This window comes from Culicoides brevitarsis, chromosome 2 (assembly GCF_036172545.1).
Source record: "Culicoides brevitarsis isolate CSIRO-B50_1 chromosome 2, AGI_CSIRO_Cbre_v1, whole genome shotgun sequence".
Classification (NCBI taxonomy): Eukaryota; Metazoa; Arthropoda; class Insecta; order Diptera; family Ceratopogonidae; genus Culicoides; species Culicoides brevitarsis.
Window position 1 is genome coordinate 6449261 of NC_087086.1, and position 26492 is coordinate 6475752.

The 26492-nt window shown below is 25.0% G+C and overlaps 1 protein-coding gene across 1 annotated transcript in view; it reads left to right on the plus strand.

Annotated features, from left to right (window-relative positions):
• The first annotated feature begins 508 nt into the window (after positions 1–508).
• LOC134831858 (protein eyes shut) overlaps positions 509–26492 on the plus strand; it is a 68611-nt gene continuing 42627 nt past the window's right edge. Inside the window, exons 1-2 of the mRNA XM_063845683.1 lie at positions 509–810; positions 19708–19856. Of these exons, the coding sequence (XP_063701753.1) occupies positions 521–810; positions 19708–19856 (439 nt within the window). The 5' untranslated portion in view covers positions 509–520. The remainder of the gene's footprint in view (positions 811–19707; positions 19857–26492) is intronic.

Sequence of the window (26492 nt, forward strand, 5' to 3'; positions counted from 1 at the left end):
GCAAGCGACACATAACTCACGGATGAACGTTTGAATATTCATTTTTTTTTTTTTTGAGAAAAATTAACTTCGACATCATGGCATGACGAAACGGATGGCTGGAAGCTCTTTTTTATGAAAATAGAAAAAAAAATCAGAGAGAAAAAAAATTGTTGAACCGACAAAACAAACAATAGAAAAAAAGGTGAAAATCAACGTGCAAGAAGAATAGACAATAATAATGTTAAACGACGATTTCGCACCCGTAATTTTCCTCAAAATGAACGAATTGAAAAAAAAGGAAGAGGAAGAATCAAAAAAGCAAGCAGAGAGGAAAAAATTATTGGTTTTTATTCGACTTTAAAACGAATTTCATGCGGCGACGAGTAATAAAGCGCACAAATAAATGAATAAACAGCAAAAAATTATTTATTTTTTTTTTCAAATTAAATGAAGGAAATGAAAAAGGCACCAATTTAATTCTGATTTCAATTTTTTTTTCTCTTTACAGGAATTTAAGCAGCTAAAAAGTGAAATAAAAATGTACACAAAAATGAAGAAAAATCCAAAACGATTGAGAAAAGATGAAGATCGCGGCGGCGGTGAGAAAAATTGTCCGCCAAAAAAATTAATTAAAAAACAACAACAGAAAATGTGTAGTGCTAAGAGAATTCTTAACAAAGTTATCGATAATAATATTAAAAATAATAATAATAAAATAATGCTAGGATTATGTGTAGTTGTAATTTTTTTAATTGAAAATTGTTCGGCAGGCTATGCGTGTCTCAGTAATCCGTGTATATTTGGTGTTTGTATGGACGATATTAACAGGTGAGTTTATTTTTTTGATGCCTTTACGTCATACTTTTAACGACATTTATTGCTATTTGGGACGAGTTCCATGTTACTTGTTTCAAGAAAATAATATTTTTTTTTATATTTTTATTATTTTATGAGTTAAAGTTGTAATTTGACGTAAAAATAAACCTTGAACTAAATAATAATAAATTTTGATGAATTTTGAGGAAGAATTTTTTTTTATAAAAATTTTTATAAAATATTAAAAATGATTTTAAATGAAATAATTTTTTAAAAATATTTTTTGATTTAATCTTAATTTTTATTAATCTTAATCTTTTTATTAATCTTTTTAATTTAACATTTTTTTTACATTTTTTAGTTTTCTTGTGAAATTTTAATCTTAAAAATTTTTATAATTTTTGATTATTTCTTAAAAAATAATTTCTTAAATATTTCAAAAAATATTTTGTTTTTCTAATTTAATTTAAAATTAATTTTTTATTCAATTTATTTAATTCAAAAATGATTCAAAATTATATTTTGATAAAAAAAAACTTACCTAAATATTTTATAAAAAATTCATCAAAAAAAAAAATTAAAATAATAAATTTTTACACAAATTTTATTCAATTTCTTCTCAAAATTTTTTATTTTTAATATTTTTTAAAAAATAATTAATAAATTATTTAAAATTATAATATTTAATTATTAAGCTTCTAACTTAAGCTTTAATTAATTTTTAAAAAAAATTATTAAATTACAATAATAATTAAAATAAATAATCTTTTAAAAAAACAACTTTTTTAACTCAAAATTAGAAAAAATTTTTTTTTCTTAAAACAAAAAAAAATATATTTTAAATAAATTTTGTATAAAATTAATTAAAAACAATTATTATTTATTTTTAAATATTTTAATTAAAATAATTAATTAATTTTAAAAATTAATAATAATTTATTTTATTAAATTAAATTTATTTAAAATATTTTTTTTTAAATAAAATTTAAAAATATTTTTTTAATAACTCTCAAAGTAACATGGAACTCCTCTCCAACAAAAAAAAAGAGTTATTTAATTAAAAATAAAATATATATTGCAAAAGTCTGCTTCTGCGGTATGGGTACGGTGTGACATTAATAATGAACGCAATCATTTATATTTTTGTCGATGTTGTTGACTGTTATTTTTTTTTTGTGTGTGTGGCGAAGCGATAATCAAAGGGATTTTCGCCGAACATTCCATTAATAAAATAATGTTATTTTTTTGTGGCGGTGAGTTTAATCAGATTTTTTCGTTAAATGTTGATTCAATGATCAATGGGATTAAAATGGCGCGCTTCGAAAAAAATAAGTTGGCAACGTTGAAAAATTCACAAACGGAATTTAAATTAAATTTTCGTGTAAATCTCTTCTCTGCCGTCAATTTTTAAAGCGAAATTATTTACATTTTGAAGGAAAAATGTTTTATTAATATTTAAATAATTAGATTAACATAAACTTTTATATCTTCGGTAATAATTATTTCATCATCTTATGGATTACGATTCCTCTTGAGGGGAGAAAATAGTAGCGATGTGATCCGAAACAGATGGCATCATTGACATTTTTCAAGAGCTTTGAATAAAATTTCGAACATAAACCGAGAATTCGAGCAATATTGATACAAAAAAGCCAAAAATAATATTTATTTCCTTAATTACATAGAAGAGAGAGAGAGCTAGTTGTGGGTAATTTTGTATTTGTGTTGCGGTAAGTTGGGGTGCGGATGCGTATAATTGACCCACATTTTTATTGTATGTTTATTTTTGTTCCAATTGAGCACTTTTAATCACATTCATTTTCATAATTCATTTATTAAGTGCTCGCAAGCTCTCCTGCAAGCGGCGGCACATAATTCAAACATTAATAAAATATTGTTATCATCAAGCGCCGTGGCATGGAGGGCAGTTATCCAGTTTCAAGGGTGCTTCAGTTTGTTTGCTTTTCCGACGAGGGGATGCGTTTGAATGAGTTTGAAGTACAGATTGAAACGATAATTCTCGTTAAGAGCTGCAATATGCCAAACATTTTAATTGAACTTTTTTAATTGGAAAATATGAATGAATTTTACGAATTAAGTATTTTCATATTTTTTTTTCATTTTTGCATTTCGAGAAGTCCATTGAAAAAGTTTTCAATGAGCTTTTGCAATTTCACGATTTTCTCAATATTTTATTTATTTTATAAATTAAATAAAAAAAAATATTTGAATTTTTTTTTTAAATTAGCTTAAATTATTTTACAAATAAATTTAAAAATTAATAAAATTTTCAATAAATAAAAAAAAAAAATTAAATAAATTAATTAAATAAAAATAAAAAAAATATTTTTAAATTAATATAATTTAATATAAAAAATTAAATTAAAAATTAATTTTAAATTTTTATTTATTTTTATTAAAATTTATTTCATTTTTTTATTCATTTATTTGAAAAAAAAATTCATAATTTTTATTTATTTATTATTCTTTAAAAATTAATTTTTTATTTAATAAATAAATGTATTTAATTTAATCATAATTTATTCTTTTATTTTATTATTTAATTAATTTTTAAAAAAATATAAATTTTAATTAAATTTAAAATTAAGGTTAAAATTTATTTAATTTTTTTAAAAATGTAAAAAAATAAAAAAATGAATAAAAATTTAAGAAACTTAAAATAGAAAGAAAATTAAAAAAAAATGAAAATACAATATAAATCTGGTAATTAATTAAATTTTATTTTTCGAATTTTTTTTTTAATAATAATTTAGAAATAAATGTTTTAAAAAATATATTAAATTAAGAAAAAAAATATTTTTTCAATTTTTTTTTTATTGAATAATTTTAATATTATTTTTTCTTTCGTTCAACTACAAAAAGAAAATAAAACAAAACTAATTCCATATAATAAGTTCCCTCACCCTAAAACAAAAAAAGCTCGAAAAACTACATTCCTGCATATTTAACTACCTCGTAGAGTAAAATGTAGATTATACCTTACTCACCATAATAATCATGTACATTTAATGGAATTCATTCATTTTTTCGACTTTTCTCTCTGTCTCTTTTATTTCGGAGCACATATTTTATACATTTTTATAAAAATTCCAATTTTTTGGACACACACACTAACTTCGTTGTCGACGGACCGTCTGCACCGTAAAAATAACGAAAAATAGAGGGAAAATGGAAAAAATGTTACGCTCCAATTAATTTTATGGATATTATTTTAATATGATTTTTTTTCTCTTGTTCGTAGACAAAACGCATAGTTTTGAATTGAATTCCTCTGGAATAGAATTTATTTTATTTTTTGTGTCGTACCTACCTCGTCTGCTCTATTTTTTTATTTAATGTGAAGTTAGTGAGATTATTAAAATTTTTCGTAAAATTGAACAAAAAAATTTTTCATGCGAATTTAAATTTGAGAAAATCTGTCGAAATTTAATTAACTTTTCAGCAGCAACCACAAATTTACAAATTTCTTCAGACAGACCAAAAATTTAATACGGAAAAATTTAATAAAACGGAAATGTTGAATGTCAATGACTGTCGTTATCGTCACCTGAGACGACGTTTAATGCCTTCGTCGCACGAAAAAGTTTTTTTTTTTGACAAAATTAAACCTTTTGCGAGAAAATGAGTATAGCAATTAATTTTTTTTTGTTCTTTAAACGCAATTTTTTTTTGCCGTGAAAAGATAAAAGAAGTCAAGTTGAATCTCTTGTTCTACATTAATCCAACTTTTGTCCTGTTTAACACGAAAAAAAATGTTGTTTCCCATCTTCTCGACTATTATTATGCAATTTTTGTTAAAAAGTGTTGTAAGCGTGACTCTACTCTAACTCGAAGTACAAAACATTCCTGCAGTGCTGTGAGGCGCACATACACTACAAAAAGCCTTATTATTATTATTATTATAACATTGCATGTCAAGGGATTAAATTTTTCCTCTCTTTCGCTCGTGTTCGTTTGTTTGTACTTTTTAACGCATTTTTTAAGGAGAAAATTGCAAAATTATGCAAGTTTTGATGTCTTTGAAGTTAAAAATTTAAAATTATAAAGAAAAAAAAATTAAAATGTGCATTGGGACAAAAAATCAGAATGTGCATTGGGTTTAAAATGTAAAATGTGCTATAGGAAAAATATGAAAAAATTTTTTAGGAAGAAATTTCAAAATGTATATTGGGTCTAAAAATTAAAAAACTATCATTAAATAAAAATTTCAAAATATTCAATGGGTAATTTTTGAAAAAAATGTGCATTGGGATGAAAATTTAGAATAAGCCTTGGGTCAAAAATTTAAGAAACAGAAAAATGTGCATTGGGAAGAAAATTTGATAAAAAATAAATAATATATTGGGCATTTTATTAAACGAAATTTTCATGTAATAAATTTCGAAATATGCAATGGGACAAAAACTAAATTTTTATGAAAATTTAAAAAAAATTTTAAAAAAATTTGTATTGGGAAAATATTTAATTATTAAAATAGTAAAATTTTCATTTAATAAAAAAAATGAAAAAAAAAATTTGATGAAAAATTAAGCAAAAATCTTGCAAAAATCCCAAAAATGTGCATTGGGTCAAAAAATTAAAAACTCAAAAAGCGATAAAATCTTCCGTTCTAATGAAAAATTTCTACTTGTTTTTTCCAACTAAGTACAACTATGTCTCCTCGCATCTACTCAACCGACCCAAGTCTACGGAATATTCAAAAACTAAAATTACAAAATATTCCTGCCTTCGTTTGTTTGTTTGTTGTCCGTTGTTGTTGTTGTTATGGCGTGCACTTGTGTAAAATTGTATAGTGGTTGTTTTTTGTACAAATATTATATCATCACCTGCCTTCAATGCCTTGCTTGTACCTTTCAGTTTTGTGTGTTCTGTGTGCGGATGTATTTACAAGTGTTTTTTAGGTATTTATTCATTCATTTCATTCGAAAAGTTTGTGAAGATGAGTTTTTTTGAAGCAGTTAGAGTGGACAATTTTGCTTCAATAATGACTGAAGTTGGTTTTTATGTCAAGTGAGGGATAATTTGGATCAATTGGTTTACTTTTTAAGGAAATGTAGGAAAAAGTGACGGATTTTCAATAGAATTTTTTGTGAAGGTTTTAATGGGAAAACGATTTTTAAAGTAATTTTATTTTTTTTTTCAATTTTTTTTAAATTGATAAATTTTGGTTTTGAGAACTTCAAAAAAAATTAATTTAAATTATTGAATGAATTAAATTAATTAATTAATTTGTTTTAATTTTATTGAAAAAATATAAATTATTTTTTTTAATTTTAAAAAATTATTTTTTTAACTTTTTGAATGAAAAAATTTAATTGGATGAAATTTAATTAAAGGGATGAATTTTCATTTTAAATTAAAAAAAAAATAGCCAAAAATTGGCTTTCAAAAAATTTTTTTTTATTTTTTTAAAAATAATTATTTTTTTAAATAAAAATATTAATAAAATATTTCTGACCATAAATTAATTAAAAATTAACTTCTAAATAATTTTTTTCATTAAAAAAGTTAAAAAAAAAAATTAAAAATAATTAATAAATAATAATATTTTTTTAATTAAAAAAAAATATTTGAATTAATTTAAATAAATAAAAAAAAATTAATTAATTTAAATAATTTAAGATTATTTTTTTTTTAACTCTCAAAAGTTTATTTGCTCAAACTTTTTACGTTAATTTTTACGAAATAAATATTAAATTAATTAAAATTAAAATAAATTAATAAAATTGATAAAATAATTTTTTTAAATTCTCAAAGGTTAAATTTGCTTATTTTTTTTTTATTTTTTTCGAAAAAAATAAATAGAATTAATTTTTTTTCATTACTCACTCTACTCATTAAAAAAATCCCTGAAAAGCCTCTTTCAGCAACCATCAAGACTCTCCTTTTCTGAAACATCTGAAAACATTTTCAAACAAAACCTCATCTGTTTCTACTGTGCAGCGTGTCATATACTCGAAATAAAGTCTGCTTGTCATTCACTCACTCTTTTTAACAACTGCACAAACAACAAATTCCAGAAGAGCAAAATTAAATTGAGGAATAGACACAAAAAAGTTGATAAATTGACATAATTGGGACATGCCATTCATTTCACCTGTGTTTATTTTTGCCTTTTATTCTGCACGTTTTGACGAACGACTGAAAAAAAAACATTCAAAGTTCAAGGAAGTTCTTGGCTGGCATTCTCTTGTCTGTTGTTCATGAATTTTTGATAATTTTTGTAGTTTTATTGTTTGTTGCATTATTATTTATTCACGTAGAATCCCCGAAAAAGGCAGAATTTCGTACAAAAGGTGCACTTTTAACAGTTTTATTGCATCGCCCAACAATCTGGGTTATTTTTAGAAAAAAAATTTCGAAGTTCATCGTTGTTGTTGTTGATTCTCCGGGCAGTCACCTCGTTCTGCATCAAGGTAACCATGGCATGTTTCGAGGTTGGATTACCTCATACAGCAACAAAATTGGTGAATGAACTCGTCTTTTGCCGTTATTTTTCGTACGCACGCAAGTTTTTGGCACGACTGCAGGATCGCTCGGTGTTACATCGCAATGATTAATAACGATTCTCCCGAGAATTTGCCGTTCGATGCGTTGTTGTGATACACACTTGGTAAAAGGTAAAAAGGAGCCGGAGGAAAGTTGCATCAAACTAGTTAGTGGTGAGAAGTTTTGAAAAGTGTGTGTAGCAACAAAATTGATGAGGAAGGTGTCGGTTAAGCGTCGTCGTCGTCTTCGATAGCAGCTGGTAACGAGCGCAGTTCATTCATCGCCTCATCGACAAACAAAATTAATCAAAAGTTTTTAGTTCCTGTTCGGGATTTTTCGCATGAAACGGATCATGATTGATTGGGGTAACTGAACTTTTTGTCATGAGTTACCTTTGGAAACCTAAATGGAGACGACAGGTTGTTTGTTTTCCTAATCGTCTTCAATTTTTTTTTAAAATTCTTTTAAGACATTTTTTTAAATATTTTTTTTTAATTTAAATTTTAAAGAATATTTTTATAACATGTTTAAATATTTTGAAGAATTTTATATAATTTGAACCAGAATTAATTTTAAAAATAATTAATTAATGAATAATTAGAGAATTATTTTTTAATTATAAACTTTTTAAAAAAATTAATTAAAATTTCAAAAAAAAAATCATCAAAAAATGAATTTAAATTAAAAAAAATAAAAACGCTTTACATTGGTTTAAAAAAATAAATGTAAAAAGAAAAATTTTAATAAAAAATTTAACATAATTTAACGAAATTAAATTTTTATTATTTATTTTATTGAAATGTAATATTTTTAAAAATTATATTATTTCTTTAGCTTACAAAAATATAAATTTATACTTTAAAAAATTTATTTTATTTATTATTTTAAAAATTTAAATATTTTTTTTATTTTATAATTTATTTTTTTTCGTCAAAATTTATTTTATCATTTAAATTTTTTACATCTTGTCAAAAAATTTTTATCTTTGAATTTTTATAAAAAAAAAATTAAATAAAAAAAATATATAAATAACTTAAACTTTTACATTTAATATTTATTTATTTTTATATTATTTTTGCATTTTAAAATTTTTTAATATTAATTTTATATTGAATTATTTTTATTAATTAATTTAATTTAAATTTTAGCTTTTTAATATTTTTTAAAAATTATAAGAAACTTAAAAAAGATTAATTAAACTTTAAAATTTAAAAAAAAATAATAATAACTTAATATTTTTCGAAGTTAATAATTTTTCTAAATGAATAAATCTTCTAAACTCAATTAAAAACTAACCTTGACAAAAAAGCAAACAAGTAAAAAATTGCAAATCAAAATTACTCCATTAATTTAATTTTCTTCTAACCACTCCGTCATACTTTCTACTAATTCATCCAAATAGCCCATAAAATATTTACTCAACTCTCTTTACATTCCTTTGCGGTTAGATTTTCAATTTTTTTCGGTCATTGGATCAAGTTTTAAGCAAAAAACGAAAAGGAATCCAAATAATAATAAATATTAACCCTAATTTTTGCCTGTTTTATCCCGTCCCTTCTTACAAACTTTCTTTCTCTCCTTCTCTGAACCAAAAATCTTGTCCGACGGTACATTAGGAAAAAAAAACTTTCTAAATTTATTTATATACGGAAATGCTTTGCGTAACTTTTGCAGATGTTTTTTCCCCTCTCTTATCTCGTGCGGATTCGGAGATTCGGTTATCGTATAATAAATCATCCGTAATAACTTGATGACGGTCATTTTCGTCATCTCATTTTGTGTGTTTATTTATGCTTTTGATTTTTTTTTGCTTCCTTCTTATTTCATCCCGAGAAAGAGAAGAAAAAAAAACTTTTATTTCGTAACTTGTCATCTACTTGTCTGATGATGTCCTTTTTATGTTCTTTTTGTTGTCTTGTCATACATGCCAATTTTCATCGTATTTGTATTCAAATTTATTTTGCAGTGTGGATTTTTTTTTTGCCTTATCAGATTGGAAAAAGTGACTTTTCGTGTTTGTGTGAAGAGAGAGAGAGAGATGAAAATGGACAAAAAAATGTGAAAAATACCGGAAATGAGTTTTTTCTTCTTTTGAATAAAGATGAAAAGAATCCAATCGAAGAAAAAAATCGGTGAAACGGGTCAGTTTTGTCAGTAAATAAAAATTTGTATTGAAAGGTTTTTGTTTGAAAAAAAAGAAGATTTGATATTTTTGAAAGGAATTTGAGGCGTGAATGAAATCACGTGTCAAAAGATAAAATTAAGGGATCTTTTGAAAATTTTTTTATTTGAATTTTAATAAAAAATATTTTTTCAATAATAGAAATAACAAAAATTTCAATTTTATTCAAATAAAAAAAATTTAAAATAAAAAAAATTTTCAAATTAAAAAAATTTTAAAATTAAATTTAGAAAATTTTTATTTAATTTAAGTAAAAGTTAATTTTTTTTTGTTGATTTGTGTAAATAATTTAATATTAAATTTGTTTGATTAATTTTATTTGAATTAAATTATTAATGTTAAAAATAATATTTTTTTATTTAATTTAAATTATAAAAAATGTAAAAAAAATTTGTTTGAATAAAAAAATAAGAAGTAAATAAAAATTTAAAAAAATATTTAAAGAATTAAAAAAAAATTAAAATTAAAAAAACTTGTAAAAATATTTAAAATGAAATTTAAAGTTTTTTTTTATTTTACTAAATTAAAGTAAATGTTAAGTTATTTTTTTTTAATGAAGAAATTTTTTAATATTAAAATTATTTTTAGTTTTAATTTTAAATTTTTTAAAAAATTTTTTTTTTTTTTATTAAAAATTTTTTTTTAATTTTTTTTTATTTATTTTTTTTTTTAAATTTTTTTAAGTTAATAAAAAATTTTTATTGTATTCAAAAAAAAAAGATTGCTTCTAATTTTACACTATTTTATTTTTTATTTAAACTTATTAAAAATTTAAATAAAATAATTTTTGAATGAAAAATTTTAATATTTTAATTCAATTTCGAATTCAATCAAAATAAATTTTCAGTAGAAGATTTAATTTAAATTGAAAATGTCTCCAAAAATTGTCTTTCTTTAATTGAATTCCCACGTTCCGTATCCAAAATAATCGATTTTTATCAATTTATCAAAACCAAAAAATCCTTCTGTAATGTTGTCAATCAATCAATCGTTCCCTCTTAACAAGAAAACTTCTTTAATTGCCCCAAATTTATCAAACTTTACAAGATTTTCTGTCAACTTTGCCTGTAGCGAAATCCGTCGTGCGTCTTTTTCTCCCAAACCGACGGAAAGATAATTAAATTACAAACACAAGTCACTCAATGTCATTTCGGAAGCAACGCAACCCATTAACAGATGTTAACATCACCCGATTATTATGATCTCCTGCGTTTGTTGATGTTGGCTCATTTATCTGTCGATTTTATTTATTTATTTATTAAAATATGTTGGTGACCGATATTTATGATGCTCCTAAATTTAATTGGGAGTCGCCCGCACAACGGCGGTGAATTATTTGCTTTTAATCCGCAATGGGCGCAACGTGTGTGTTAATAGACGAGCAAATATACTCATTGAGAGACGCACATAAATTATACGAGAATTTCAGCGGCGCGGGTTTTGCGAGAGTTTTATCGCAAAGGTAAATAAATGGCACGAAAACGTGTCTCTCGATAGATTAACCCTCTTAAAAATATCAACTTTCATGAAAATGTGCGGCCTCTCTTTTAATATTTACAGACAAAACCGACAATAATGATAATTTTGACATAAATTCACAAATAATAACACACACGAACACGATCCAGAGAAAATTCTTGTTTATTTGCACATACAATCAGATTTTGATCCAAAAACATTTCATTCATGAATAAGTCAGGCCTCTATGAGGCAAATATTATTTTAATGAGGATACAAAGAGAGAGGAGGACATGAAAGATATATGAGGTGACATGGCTTGTTGTTCCCTCATTTAATATTTATCAGTGGAAGATATGATCAAAATCCACATTGGGACACGATCCTTGCACGAATCGTGTGCATGCCGAGGAATTTTGAGGAGTGTGTGACAAAATATGTCTTTCATGAATCCGAAAATGAGGGTCGACTATTTTTGTTGTTTTTTGTGTTTGATGATTTTACCTGTTTGAATTATTTGTGATGCAATGACATGCGGGTTTCAATTAATTCAGTTGATAGAAAAATGGAGACGCCTGGTTTTTATTTGTATTACCGCATTTCGAAGAAAAAATGCGGTTATGTTTTTTTTTTTATTTTTTTTTGCTTTGTTAAAATAACTAAAATAAAATAAATTTAAAACAATTTAAAAATTAATTATAAATTTTTAATTTTTTTAATTTAAAACTAAAAAAAATAATTTAGCAAAAATGGAGACGTCTGGTTATTTTGTTTTATAACCGCATTTCAAAGAAAAAATGCGGTAATATTTTTTTTTGTATTTAATTTTTTAATTTTAAGTATTTTATTTTCTTAATTTCGTTAAAATGATTCAAATAAAATAAAGTTAGTTTTATCAATTTAAAAATTAATTGAAAATTTTTCGAATATTAAAAAATTATTTATTATGAATTTTTTTTTTCACGAATTGAAAATATTTTAAATCATTTTAAAATTAGAAAAAAGTAATTCAGCAAAAATGGAGACGTCTGGTTTTTGTATAACCGCATTTCAAACAAAAAAAGCGGTAATGTTTTTTTTTTATTTTTAATAAATTTAATTTTTAATTAATTTTTAAAAAATAAAATAAAAAGAATTATTTTATTGAATTATTTTTAAAAAATTATCAAATCCGAAGAAAAAGTTTTTTAAAAAAATAAATTGAAGCAATTAGTAATTAAAACACGTTTGATATGTTTACGTGAGGCATTTAGCGTTATCAGACAGATGACGATAATTATGAGTTAAACAAGATAATAATGATAAATTTTTAGCTAATCGGATTAAATGCAGTCCCTCTACAATTTTGTCTCGACTCGAACAGCGAGATATCGCGCAGATTATTATCCTATCAACTCATTAAATTAATTATTTATCCCTTGTTGTGTGACAATAATTTAATTATTATGAGAGCAGCAAAGAGACTTTTGATGCAGCTTTGAACGTGACATCGCCACGATATAAACGATTTCTGACAACTGCAGTGAATTTTGATGTAATCTCCTAACATTTACTTCTGAGAAAAGTACATCTCGTAACTAAATTGCGCTGCAAGTAATGTTACTCCCGAGAATGAGATGCAGATTTACGATTGCATGGAAAAAAGATAAAAACTTATGATAGTAAAGGAACTTTCATAAATATCAAAGTATAGTATCATAAAAAAGATATTTGAATCTAAAACTCGTAAGATTCGTGGGAGAATTTTGTGTGGTTGAGATAAAAGTTTTTTTTTTCATTTTAAAAATATTGAACGGAAGAAAAGAAATTATGACGAGAGTTGGTAAAATATGAGCATGATGGGAAAGAAATAGAAAAAATTTAAATTTTATGACCAATGATAAAAAAAATTTTTACGTTTTTCTTGATTTCAGGATTTTAGTCAATAAAAATATCTATTTTAAAAATTTTTTGATCTAAATTAATATAAAAATAATTAAAATTAAAAAGTATTTGATTTTTCTCGCAAAAAATAATTTTTAGTCTAAAAAAAATCTTGTTTTGTAATTAAAATTATTTTTATTAATTAATTTACCTAAGATTTAAATATTTTTTTATTTAATTTGTTATTTTTTTAAAAAAATTTATTTTTTTATTTTAAATTCTTCAAATATAAAAAAAATTATTTAAATTTTCAAAAAATAATTAACGTAATTAATTAAAATAAAAATAATTATTATTTAAAATTTTTATATTTTTTTTTTTTGTTTTGAAAATTTTTATTTGTATTAAAAAATTAATTTGATTAAGAAAAATTTTATTTTTAAAAATTAAAATTAAAAAAAATAAAAATTTTGTAAATTCAAAAAAAAAATTAAATTAAATTTAAATTTTTTTTCATAGTTTTTATTTAAATTTTAAATTTAAAAAAATTTATTAAAAAATTATTTAAATTTTTTTACCATAGGAACCAATATCACTTATTTTCTTTCCGCCCGATAAAATTTTAATATCCTGCAATCTTAATTAAAAGTCTCGTTATTATTCAAAATTCTGCAGAAAATAATTTCCCATCGTTCTTCGGCACGTTGTCATCGCATCAAACCTCTCAAATGTCAAATTGCAAGACGCACCAATAAATCAAATTTCCCTTAAACAGACATTTTTACGTCATTGCCGCCGCAGTTGCAGCGACATGTGTGCGATAACAATCCTTAATTGGAAATTTCGCAACGGAACACGACACGCGTCAATTAGTTTCAGTCTCTTTCGATGACGATGATGATGTAGTGTTTTCTCAGATGATGCCGATAATGATTAATAAATAACTTTGATTTGTGCCTGCCTACACGAATTGCCAAGGTAATCGATTGTTGTGACAACATTCGCAACAGAAATTCAATTAAAATTTTGCATTAATTTGCATAAAACCGATAATTTGAATTTGTGTGAGTTCTTCGTCTGTGACAGAGAAAAGAGCGAAATTAGACGTGTCTCAGACGTAATTAGCCCACATCAGCATTAAAATTGCATGGAAAAGGTTTCGTCTGCACATAAATTTCGCATTTCTCGGAAAATCGAGAAGAATCTAACGAGAAGACGAGAGAAAAAAAAAACAAAAACAAAACTTTTTTTAAAAAAGAAAATAAAGTTTAATGAGCCTAACTAAACCTCTTGAATGTCCGTGTGAGTGAGTGTGTGTCTCGTGCAATTTGTTAATTGCCTCCTTCTCGTCTTGCTCGTACATTTTTAATGCCTTCTAGCTTTTAAGCAATATTTTTTTAGACGTCTTGACTCCTTTTTTTGCTGGTTTTTACGTATTATGAATGCACTTTGGATTAAAAATTGATGAAAATAACACTTTTTGAAGCTAATTTCATGTAAAAAGAAATAAAAATTAATTTAAAAAAATTAATTAAAAAATTATAATTTATTTTTAAATTAAAAAAAATAATTAATTTAAAAAATTTAAATAAATAAAAAATAAAAATAAAGTAAAATAAAAAAAAAATATTTTTTTTAAATTAAAAAGGAAATAAATAAATAATTCACTAAAAAATAAATTTAACAAAATCAAATTTTTTACCGAAAATACGTAAAAAATTAATTTAAAAAAAAATAAAAAAAAAATTATGAAAAATAATTAAAAAATTATTTTTTAATTAAAAGAAATATAAATAAATTAATTTAAAAAATATTAATAAAAAAAATAAAATAAAATAAAGAAAGTTAAGAAAATTAATTAAAAAAAAAAAATTGTTTCAAAATTAAAAATGAAATAAATAAAAAATAAATCAAAAGAATTCAATAAAAAATATGAAAATCAATTTAAAAAATTTAAAAATAAAATAAAAAAATTATAAAAAATAATTAAAAAATTAAATAATTAAAAAATTATTTTTTTAAATTGAATAAAACAATGAAAAATTAATCAAAAAAATAAACTTATAAAAAAATTAAAGAAAATTCAGACTTGTTTAGTTATTAAGTTGCTAAAGTTTTAAAATAATTAAACACTTGAAATCTCACAAAATATTAAAAGTTTTAATTTAAAACGAAAAAAAAAAGTAAAATTCTCCAATTTTTCATCCCACAGTGAAAATATCAGGTCAGTTCTATCCTCCTTTCCCATTATTTTCTGTGGGTTTTCTTTATTTTACGACTCAACTTGATTAACGGATCTTCTCTTCTTCCTTCTATCTCTCCGTATACAAAAACTTGCTGTAAAGAAAAAAAAACTTAAAATTAAGAAAAATAATGTGGGAATTAAACAGCTCAGTACAACTTTATTATTATTATGCTTTTCGGACCATAATAGCGCGGTACAAACTTTTTTTTTGCTAAACACAAAATTTAATAATCTAATTAATTAAAAAAAAGAAAAAAAAACCGACCAAAGACAAAGTTTTGGATAATTTTCGTGCATTTTGAGCAAATTTTATTATTTTTGAAATTTCTAGTTTGGCTTCGAAAATGACAAACAAACAAACACACACACACATTATCTCGCAAAATAGCAATTATCATCAATTAAAGTCTGTGTGTGAACTGGAGTGACAATAACAAATTTCGGAACAATTGAATTTCCCGAAAAAGTTCAGTCGAGCGTAACGTTATTCCTCTTTTTTAGTGTGCGGATTCTGTCTGACTGCACAGCAAATATTTGTTGGAATTTTACGATAATTAGGCGGAGAAATGATCGTTTGAGTGATTGGTTTGAATTACAGATCAATAGGTGCGCAGCGCAAAAAAAAGGACGAAAAATTGGAATAATAATTAAAATTCATTTTGTGTCAATTGGCACAATCACGACGACGGATAATGACCACTTTTGATAGATTTTTGTTTGTTCAAATGCGTAAGTGTTCGCAAACACAAGCAACAAACATATTTAATGCAGCAGTCACAGGATAAAATTTTATATGGAACACATGTGAAGCAACCATGGTGAAGTTGGAAAATTATTTAAATCATAAAAATTTACGATTTTTCAGGAAAAACTTTAATTTCCGCAGTTGAATTGTAAATTTTCTTCTAAAAAGTTACAGAAATACCAAAAAAAAAGCAGAAACAGACAAAATTCGTTACAAAACATTAAAATTGCGCGCGGAGGAGAAACAGAAAGCAGCTGTAAAATCATAATTAAACTAAATGACCTGTGGAAGCAAATTGCTCGGAATGCAGTTTGATCTTTCACATCGCTTGTGATAGTCCTCGTAACACCGCGTAATGCGAGAAAATATCATCATTAGTGAGGAAAAACAGAAAAAAACATTAAATAGCAATCGAATGTGAAGCTAGTTTCGTTTTGAAATTGTCTAATGTGAAAATTAATGGGAAAGGCAGAATTTTAGTTTTATTTTGCTGTGACTTGAAACCTAAAAAAAAATAAATTTTCAATTAACAGGTCAAAATTTTAAAAAAAATTTTTTAAATAAAAAAATAATAATTAAAATTAAAAAGTCAAATAAAAATAATTTTAAATTTTATTTTTTAATTTATGCCATCTAAAATTTATTTTTTACCGCATTTCGAAGAAAAAATGCGGTATTAAATTTGACTTGTCGTCTGTATGTGTGTATGTGTGTCAGTAACGCTGTGCCCCAAAAAAATTTTTTTTTATTTATTTAAAAATCATGGAGATTTTGATAAAATCATCTTTAGAATGAATATTTATTCAATTTTAGGCTTAAAAGTGATCAAAAAATGACTTGCAAAAAAAATCAGAGTTTGAACCTCCAAACTCTGATTTTTTTGTTACGTCAAATATCGACCCAATATGAACAGAAATGAACTTTAGAATGAATATTTATTCAATTTTAGGCTTAAAAGTGATCAAAAAATGACTTGCAAAAAAATCAGAGTTTGAACCTCCAAACTCTGATTTTTTTGTTACGTCAAATATCGACCCAATATGAACAGAAATGAACTTTAGAATGAATATTTATTCAATTTTAGGCTTAAAAGTGATCAAAAAATGACTTGCAAAAAAAATCAGAGTTTGAACCTCCAAACTCTGATTTTTTTGTTACGTCAAATATCGACCCAATATGAACAGAAATGAACTTTAGAATGAATATTTATTCAATTTTAGGCATAAAACTGATCAAAAAATGACTTGCAAAAAAAATCAGAGTTTGAACCTCCAAACTCTGATTTTTTTGTTACGTCAAATATCGACCCAATATGAACAGAAATGAACTTTAGAATGAATATTTATTCAATTTTAGGCTTAAAAGTGATCAAAAAATGACTTGCAAAAAAAATCAGAGTTTGAACCTCCAAACTCTGATTTTTTTGTTACGTCAAATATCGACCCAATATGAACAGAAATGAACTTTAGAATGAATATTTATTCAATTTTAGGCTTAAAAGTGATCAAAAAATGACTTGTTTTTACTTCCAAACGCTGATTTTTTTGTTACGTCAAAAAAAATCAGAAGTTTTATTCAATTTTAGGCTTAAAAACCTCCAAACTCCAAACTCTGATTTTTTTGTTACGTCAAATATCGACACAATATGAACAGAAATGAACTTTAGAATGAATATTTATTCAATATAAAACAGAAATGAACTATCGACCCAATTGAACAGAAAGAATGAATATTTATTCAATTTTAGGCTTAAAAGTGATTCCAAAAAAATCAATATGAACGTAGAATGAATATTTATTCAATTTTAGGCTTAAAAAAATCAGAGTTTGAACCTCCAAACTCTGATTTTTTTGTTACGTCAAATATCGACCCAATATGAACAGAAATGAACTTTAGAATGAATATTTATTCAATTTTAGGCTTAAAAGTGATCAAAAAATGACTTGCAAAAAAAATCAGAGTTTGAACCTCCAAACTCTGATTTTTTTGTTACGTCAAATATCGACCCAATATGAACAGAAATGAACTTTAGAATGAATATTTATTCAATTTTAGGCTTAAAAGTGATCAAAAAATGACTTGCAAAAAAAATCAGAGTTTGAACCTCCAAACTCTGATTTTTTTGTTACGTCAAATATCGACCCAATATGAACAGAAATGAACTTTAGAATGAATATTTATTCAATTTTAGGCTTAAAAGTGATCAAAAAATGACTTGCAAAAAAAATCAGAGTTTGAACCTCCAAACTCTGATTTTTTTGTTACGTCAAATATCGACCCAATATGAACAGAAATGAACTTTAGAATGAATATTTATTCAATTTTAGGCTTAAAAGTGATCAAAAAATGACTTGCAAAAAAAATCAGAGTTTGAACCTCAAAACTCTGATTTTTTTGTTACGTCAAATATCGACCCAATATGAACAGACATGAACTTTAGAATGAATATTTATTCAATTTTAGCTTTGAAATCCATCGAAAGTTGATTAAAACTTGACTTGAAAAATTTCATGACCGTTTTTCTTCTTTTTCGAGGAGTACGAAAATGTGAAATTAGGGGTACAAAATTATGAAATATATGCATTTCAATGGAAAGTCTGTAGTTGATAAAAAGTTCGGAAAATTTAAATGAGGAGTATGAAATTGTAAAGTGAGGACAACAATAAAGATATGTATGTAATATCGAAATGCGGTATAGTATGTCGTTCTTTAGACGACTACTTTTTCTATTTTTTTAAATATTTTTATTTTTTATAAAATTAAATTAAAATTAAAAATTATTTAGATTAAAAATACTACTAATCAAATGTAATAAGATTATTTTTTTGTTAATAAAATAAAATGAAATAAAAAAAACGAGGATAATCAAAAAAAATAATTAAATTTAATAAAAAAAAAATAAAAAAAATACTGATTTTTTTGAACTTGTTAATCAATCGAAATTTTCAAAAAAAAAAAAATTTTTTAAATATTTCAGATATTTTTTTCTGAATGAAGTAAAAAAATTATTTCTTATATTTTTTTTTTACGAAATAATTTTTTCAAATTTATAATTATTTTTTAAATAAATAAAAAAAATTGGGAAAAAATTTCGAGCAATATAATTTTTTTAAAATAATTTGATTTAATAGTTTCAATAATTAATTTAAAATAAAAAATTAAAAAAATAAAATAAATTAATAAATAAAAAATAATATAATTTTAATATCTTATTTATTAAATTTATAAAAAATTTAAATTAATTTAAAAAAAAATATATTTTAAACATTTTTTAAATTTTTTAAAAATATTTCATTTCAATAAATTTTTATTTTTTTCTCAATCTTTTTTTTTATTTTTTTTTTTTAATAAGAAATAAATATTTTTTTTTAATTTTTTTACCGCATTTCTTTATTATTTTATTTAAATTAATTTAAAAAAAAAATCTCCAAATTCACCTCGATAACGATGGTATAAATACAATAAATAATTCAAACAAGAACAGGAGGAAGTTTACTCTGTGCCGTATTTCACACAAACGACAACGTGTAGTATGAGTGAATACATTTCCGAGTAAAGCTACTCCATCCACTGCGCTGTGTCATGCCTGTGTGTGTGCTGTTTGCATTTATAATTAAATGAATGAATATTTCAATTAGTGCCTTTTGTGATGTGTGCATGCGGCACTCGACTCACATGTGGTGCTCGTGTATGTGGAAAAATATCTCCGAGGGCAGATGAAAATTGGATTGAATTGGAAAATCAAAATAAAATGAATAAGTAATTAAATAATTATACTAAAATATTTATTTTTTCTGCTGTTTGTTTATTTTTCTGCTGCGTTCATTATCGCCGTGTTAATATCTGGCAGCAGTCATTTAGTTAAGCATTTTGTTTATTTACTTTCGATTTTTTTTTTCATTGCAGCACTTACTCATGCTATTGCATCGATGGCTATACCGGAGTGCAGTGTCAAACGAATTGGGATGAATGTTGGTCGGCGCCCTGTCAAAACGGCGGCACATGCATCGATGGCGTCGCGCAGTACAATTGCACGTGTCCCGATGGATTTGCAGGTAAGAGTTTTTACATCGCATGACCTCTTATCGTCACTTGGGTCGTTAAAAAACAATCTCGTCACTTTTTATCGCGAATTACAACGCGGTTGGTCGTCGCGAAAAATGTTTTGTGACATAATGATGGATTGCCAGCTTTCGTTTACTTTAATGTTAATGGCTAATGCTAAACCTTCTTTCATCATTATCAGCTTTTATTTTGTCGGTTTTTACGCAAATTTTGCTTAAAAGAAAGAAAAACGATTTTCATGATGAAAAATTCTTCTCTTTATAATTAAAAATTATTATTTTTCTTAAAACTCGTCGGGACTTTCAATTAATTAAGTTCATTGGATAAATTTATAAAAAAAAGACAAAAAATCCAATAAAAAAATTTTCCATTAATTTTCATGAAAAAATTTTTCATACGAAATTTATGAAAAATTTTTTTTCGTGAACAAAAATGTAAATTTTCAAATTACTTACAAATGGACCAAAAATCTCATAATACCTCAAAGTCTTTTTTCTTTTGAAAAAAAAATCTTCCTTTGAAAGGAAATCGCACGCAAACAAATAAATACATCGCAAATTTTCAAGGGTCGCTTCACGACATTAACATATAGATGAAAAGTTAAGAGAACCCAAAAATTTGCATAAAATGTATGAGAAGCAAAAAAAAACGATTGAAAGCACACAAAAAGAGGATCACACTTGAGACACCACTTACGTCGCTTTACTTTATTTATCATTCATTGGTCAAAATTGGTCTCTCCTTTCCTTTCCTTTATTTTTTTACGAAGAATTTTATTTTATTTTAAACGGACATTGAATAAATAAACGATTTCCTTTCGTTTTTTTTCTGGGTTAAAAACAAACAAAAGGTTTTTCTTCTTCATTTTTTGCACACAGCAAAAAAAATCCCACAATGACGAGTAATTTAATATGCAGTTCTAATTTTGTTTGTCGAGTGGCATCTTGTAATGGATCCGGAGATGATTGAAACTTTTTTTTACGATTCGAAATATTATGGGTTTTGAATATTTTATGGTCACTTTTTTTTATTTTGTTTGCAATTCTTCTTCATCTTTTTTTTTCCCATCTCCTGATAAATAAATGCTTTTAGTCGTAAAAGGAGAAGCAATAAAAATTTTATTACTGTCCGACGACAAAAAAAAAGTACTTTTGTGGGTCATCACGCATTACAGAGCAACGTGCCACGCGTTTGGTAAATTCAATTTTCACCTTCAGACACGAGTTTTCCGTGTCTAGACAAATATTTTTTTTTCTTGCTTTTGTCCTAAAAGTTGGAGAATGAATTAAACTTGGTCTGTTGCTTCTTGATTACTTTATTCCAAAAAAAAAAAACTTTTTTTTGTTCGTAAGGTTTCCACACCTTTAAATACGTTCAGAGAGCAATTTGTTTGATAAGAAAGAGCACGAAAAAAAATTACTGAAAGTAGGAAGGGAAGTATAGGAAATGACGGTATTTTGTTAGATGTTGGCTTTGGGTGACCTTAATTTGAAAATAACGCTTCGAATGTAGTAGTTGTGTTCGGGGAGATTAGATAAAATGAAGCTTTACTATAACTATCTTCGTGTCATGGTATTTTGAGCACGAAAAACACATTTAGGATATTTGTGTCTTTCAGTAATCTCTTTAGTAGTAGAAAAGTTAATTTTTGTAAGTTTTCTTTATGTTTTTCTTTAGTCAACATGACATCATTGACGGAAAAAAATAATTTATAAGATTTTTAATAGGTCTATTAGTGGAAGTCCTTGAACGAACGAATTCTTTAAATAAAAATTTTTTGAAGGCTTTTAATTTTATAAATTTTTTTAAAAAACTCTTTGTGTCTCTGTGAGATGAAAATCTGGTTATAAAAAATTCGAGCGCGGGGGTTTTTTGAAATTCACATAGTTCACGTCGATATTGAATCCGTAACGTATCATGTCATTCAACAAATTTACTCCTTTGTAAAATAAACAATTCTGTGCAAATGCTGATCTCATTGGGGGCAACCTCAATTCGTTTCCGCTTCTCAGTAAATATAATAATATAATATAATAATTTTGATAATTTTTTATCCATTTGAAGCAAGATTTGACAAAAATTGCTTTGACACAGTTTTTGATTTAATTTTGCTCTTGATTTAGTTTTCAAAACAAAACTATGTCAAAGAATTTTTTTTTCATTTTCAATTTTTTGGCAGTTTTGGGTTATAAAATGATTAAAAATGATAAATTAGAGCTCTCTGACAAATTTTTTTTCCATTTGGAGCAAAATTTGACAAAAATTGCTTTGACACAGTTTTTGACACAGTTTTTGATTTGGTTTTTCTCTTGATTTAGTTTTTAAAACAAAACTATGTCAAAGAAAAAAATTTTTTTCAGTTTCAATTTTTTGGCAGTTTTGAGTTATAAAATGATTAAAAATGATAAATTAGAGTCCTTTGACAAATTTTTATCCATTTGGAGCAAGATTTGACAAAAATGGCTTTGACACAGTTTTGCTCTTGATTTAGTTTTTAAAATAAAACTGTGTCAAAGGAAAAAATTTTTTTCAGTTTCAATTTTTTGGCAGTTTTGAGTTATAAAACGATTAAAAATGATAAATTAGAGCCCTCTGAAAAATTTTTATCCATTTGGAGCAAGATTTGACAAAAATGGCTTTGACACAGTTTTTGACATAGTTTTTGCTCTTGATTTAGTTTTTAAAACAAAACTATGTCAAAGAAAAAAATTTTTTTCAGTTTCAATTTTTTGGCAGTTTTGAGTTATAAAATGATTAAAAATGATAAATTAGAGTCCTCTGACAAATTTTTATCCATTTGGAGCAAGATTTGACAAAAATTGCTTTGACACAGTTTTTGACACAGTTTTTGACACAGTTTTGCTCTTGATTTAGTTTTTAAAATAAAACTGTGTCAAAGGAAAAAATTTTTTCAGTTTCAATTTTTTGGCAGTTTTGAGTTATAAAATGATTAAAAATGATAAATTAGAGCCCTCTGACAAATTTTTATCCATTTGGAGCAAGATTTGACAAAAATGGCTTTGACACAGTTTTTGGCACAGTTTTTGACATAGTTTTTGTCTTGATTTAGTTTTTAAAATAAAACTATGTCAAAGAAAAAAATTTTTTTCAGTTTCAATTTTTTGGCAGTTTTGAGTTATAAAATGATTAAAAATGATAAATTAGAGCCCTCTGACAAATTTTTATCCATTTGGAGCAAGATTTGACAAAAATGGCTTTGACACAGTTTTTGACACAGTTTTTTTTTGCTCTTGATTTAGTTTTCAAAACAAAACTATGTCAAAGAAAAAAAATTTTTTCAGTTTCAATTTTTTGGCAGTTTTGAGTTATAAAATGATTAAAAATGATAAATTAGAGTCCTTTGACAAATGTTTATCCATTTGGAGCAAGATTTGACAAAAAATGGCTTTGACACAGTTTTTCTCTTGATTTAGTTTTCAAAACAAAACTATGTCAAAGAAAAAAATTTTTTTCAGTTTCAATTTTTTGGCAGTTTTGAGTTATAAAATGATTAAAAATGATAATTTAGAGCCCTCTGACAAGTTTTTATCCATTTGGAGCAAGATTTGACAAAAATTGCTTTGACACAGTTTTTGACACAGTTTTTGACACAGTTTTTTTGCTCTTGATTTAGTTTTTAAAACAAAACTATGTCAAAGGAAAAAATTTTTTCAGTTTCAATTTTTTGGCAGTTTTGAGTTATAAAATGATTAAAAATGATAAATTAGAGCCCTCTGACAAATTTTTATCCATTTGGAGCAAGATTTGACAAAAATGGCTTTGACACAGTTTTTGACACAGTTTTTGACACAGTTTTGCTCTTGATTTAGTTTTTAAAACAAAACTGTGTCAAAGGAAAAAATTTTTTTCAGTTTCAATTTTTTGGCAGTTTTGAGTTATAAAATGATTAAAAATGATAAATTAGAGCCCTCTGACAAATTTTTATCCATTTGGGGCAAGATTTGACAAAAATTGCTTTGACACAGTTTTTGACACAGTTTTTGATTTGGTTTTTCTCTTGATTTAGTTTTTAAAACAAAACTATGTCAAAAAAAAAATTTTTTTTCAGTTTCAATTTTTTGGCAGTTTTGAGTTATAAAATGATTAAAAATGATAAATTAGAGCCCTCTGACAAATTTTAATCCATTTGGAACAAGATTTGACAAAAATGACAAAAATTTAAAAAAAATAAAAATATTGAAAAGATTAAAAAAAATATATCAAAAAAGCTTACATTCATTACGAGAGCAAACCCTCTTCAGACTGCCTTTCATTTTTGTTCAATTTTCAAATAAATTGACTGCATCTCTTTTTTCAATACTTAACAAATAATCTCCTCATGCCTTTTGTTTAATAATTCTGCTTCACTCAATATCAAATCCCCCATTGAACTTTTTCCAAAAAAGGTTCCATAAAATTAATTAACTTGATCTTTTGTGCAGCAAAATCCAGCTATTCATTCCTGTCTCCCACACTTGACAGACATTTCAATTCAAAAAAAAAAAAAAAAAATATGAGATTCAATAAACAATCCACTCAACCATCCAACGTTTCGAGAATACTCTTTTTTATTTTTGATCGGGATGCCAGTTCAATTCCATCCAATCAAGCGAACCGAAAAAATATTCGTTGCTGCAGGAGAAAGAAAAAAGAACATGTGTCCCGCGAAAAAAAAACACAAATGACAAATATCAATTTTCCATGTCATTTTCAATTATACACATCATGCGCTTTTGGGGAGATGTGTGATGCGATGCGATATTTGTTCGTCTGTCGCTTTGGCGAGTGACTGAAATGAATCGTGTACTTTTTTTTGTCGTTTGAAAAAAAAACAATTGTCCAGTATCATTGCTGATATTTTGAGTTATATCCCTTATTTTATGAGAATTTCCTTCGTGTTTCCCTCATCGCAAATGTTTGCCTCGTCATCGACGTAAGACGAAATCGTCGATGACAATAGTATTTCGTGACACAATGGAACAGCAGCAAGTGAACGAACAAGATTCTTCAACTGCACCGATGATAAAATTGATAACACGGAAGGAACAGTTGTTGTGATAAAGTGATCAAATAATAGGAAATGGGAACATCAAGCTTATCGCAAACTTCTGTTCTAATGGTTTTGTCTGTGTCGAAGTGCATCTGTATGTGGCTACGAGAATATTATTGCATCAGCAAATATTTACAGTTCTTTTCGAACAATAGTCTGAACAATCTCTTGCAAAAAAAAATCACTTGAATCCTTTGTAATTCTCAGTCTCTACGAGATAGAATAGCGGAAGTTACTGCACATTCTATTTCTACTTAAAATAAAAAATTAAAAAAAAAATATTTTTGAAAAATATGCTTTTTTATTTAAGTTAAAAATAACAAAAAAAAAAAAATCAAAATTTAAGCAATAGAAAAAAAAAACATTCGAATTCAAAAATTTTATTTCAGTAATTAATGATTTTTTATATTGCTAAATTTTTTATAAAAATTTGTTTGATTTTAACTCTTTAGGGTCCTTTCTCATAAAATAGCATATTTTTAAAAGATTTTATAAAAATTTTTTATTTTATACTTTTTAGTATTAAAAGACGTAATATTTCTATGAACTTTTATGAAGTTTCTTGAATATTCTATGAAGAATACACATTCTAAAATGTTTGTCCCAATGCACATTTTAAAATTTTTTCCCAATCAACATTGAAAAAAAATTTCCCCAATGAACATTCTAAAATGTTGTCCCAATGCACATTCTAAAATTTTGCCCTAATGAACATTCTGAAACTTTGTCCCAATGCACATTTTAAATTTTTTTCCCAATCAACATTGTAAAATTTTTTCCCAATGAACATTCTAAAATTTTGACCTAATGCACATTCTGAAACTTTTACCAAATATACATTTTAAAATATTTCCCCAAAGAACATTCTAAAATGTTGTCCCAATGCACATTTTGAAACTTTGTCCCAATGAACATTTTAAAATTTTTTCCCAATGCACATTTTGAATTTTTGCCCAATGCACATTTTTAAATTTTGTCCCAATGCACATTCTAAAATTTTGTCCCAATGCACATTCTAAAATTTTGTCCCAATGCACATTCTGAAATTTTGTCCCAATGCACATTTTTAATATTCGACCTAAAGCACATTCAGAAATGTTTGTCCCAGTGCCAATTTTAAAATGTTGTCCCAATGCACATTCTAAAATTTTGCCCTAATGAACATTCTGAAACTTTGTCCCAATGCACATTTTAAATTTTTTTCCCAATGCACATTTTAAAATTTTTCCCCAATGAACATTCTAAAATGTTGTCCCAATGCACATTCTAAAATTTTGCCCTAATGAACATTTTGAAACTTTGACCTAATGCACATTTTGAGTTTCTGAAAGACACGATTGAAATTTCAATAAAAAGCTCATAAAAAACAGAAAAAGAGTATCAGTTTGTTTCAAACGAGATATTTTTTTTCTCTCTAAAAAGTAAAAGACCTACATTGAAATTGAACAAATAATCTTGTTAAATCTGGTCAATATGTTTTATTATTTGGACTTGTGTGGCTGTGTAAAAGTGTGGCATGTGTTAGAAATGTTGTTTTTTCCTACATATACTATGCGATGCTATGACATTGTTATGC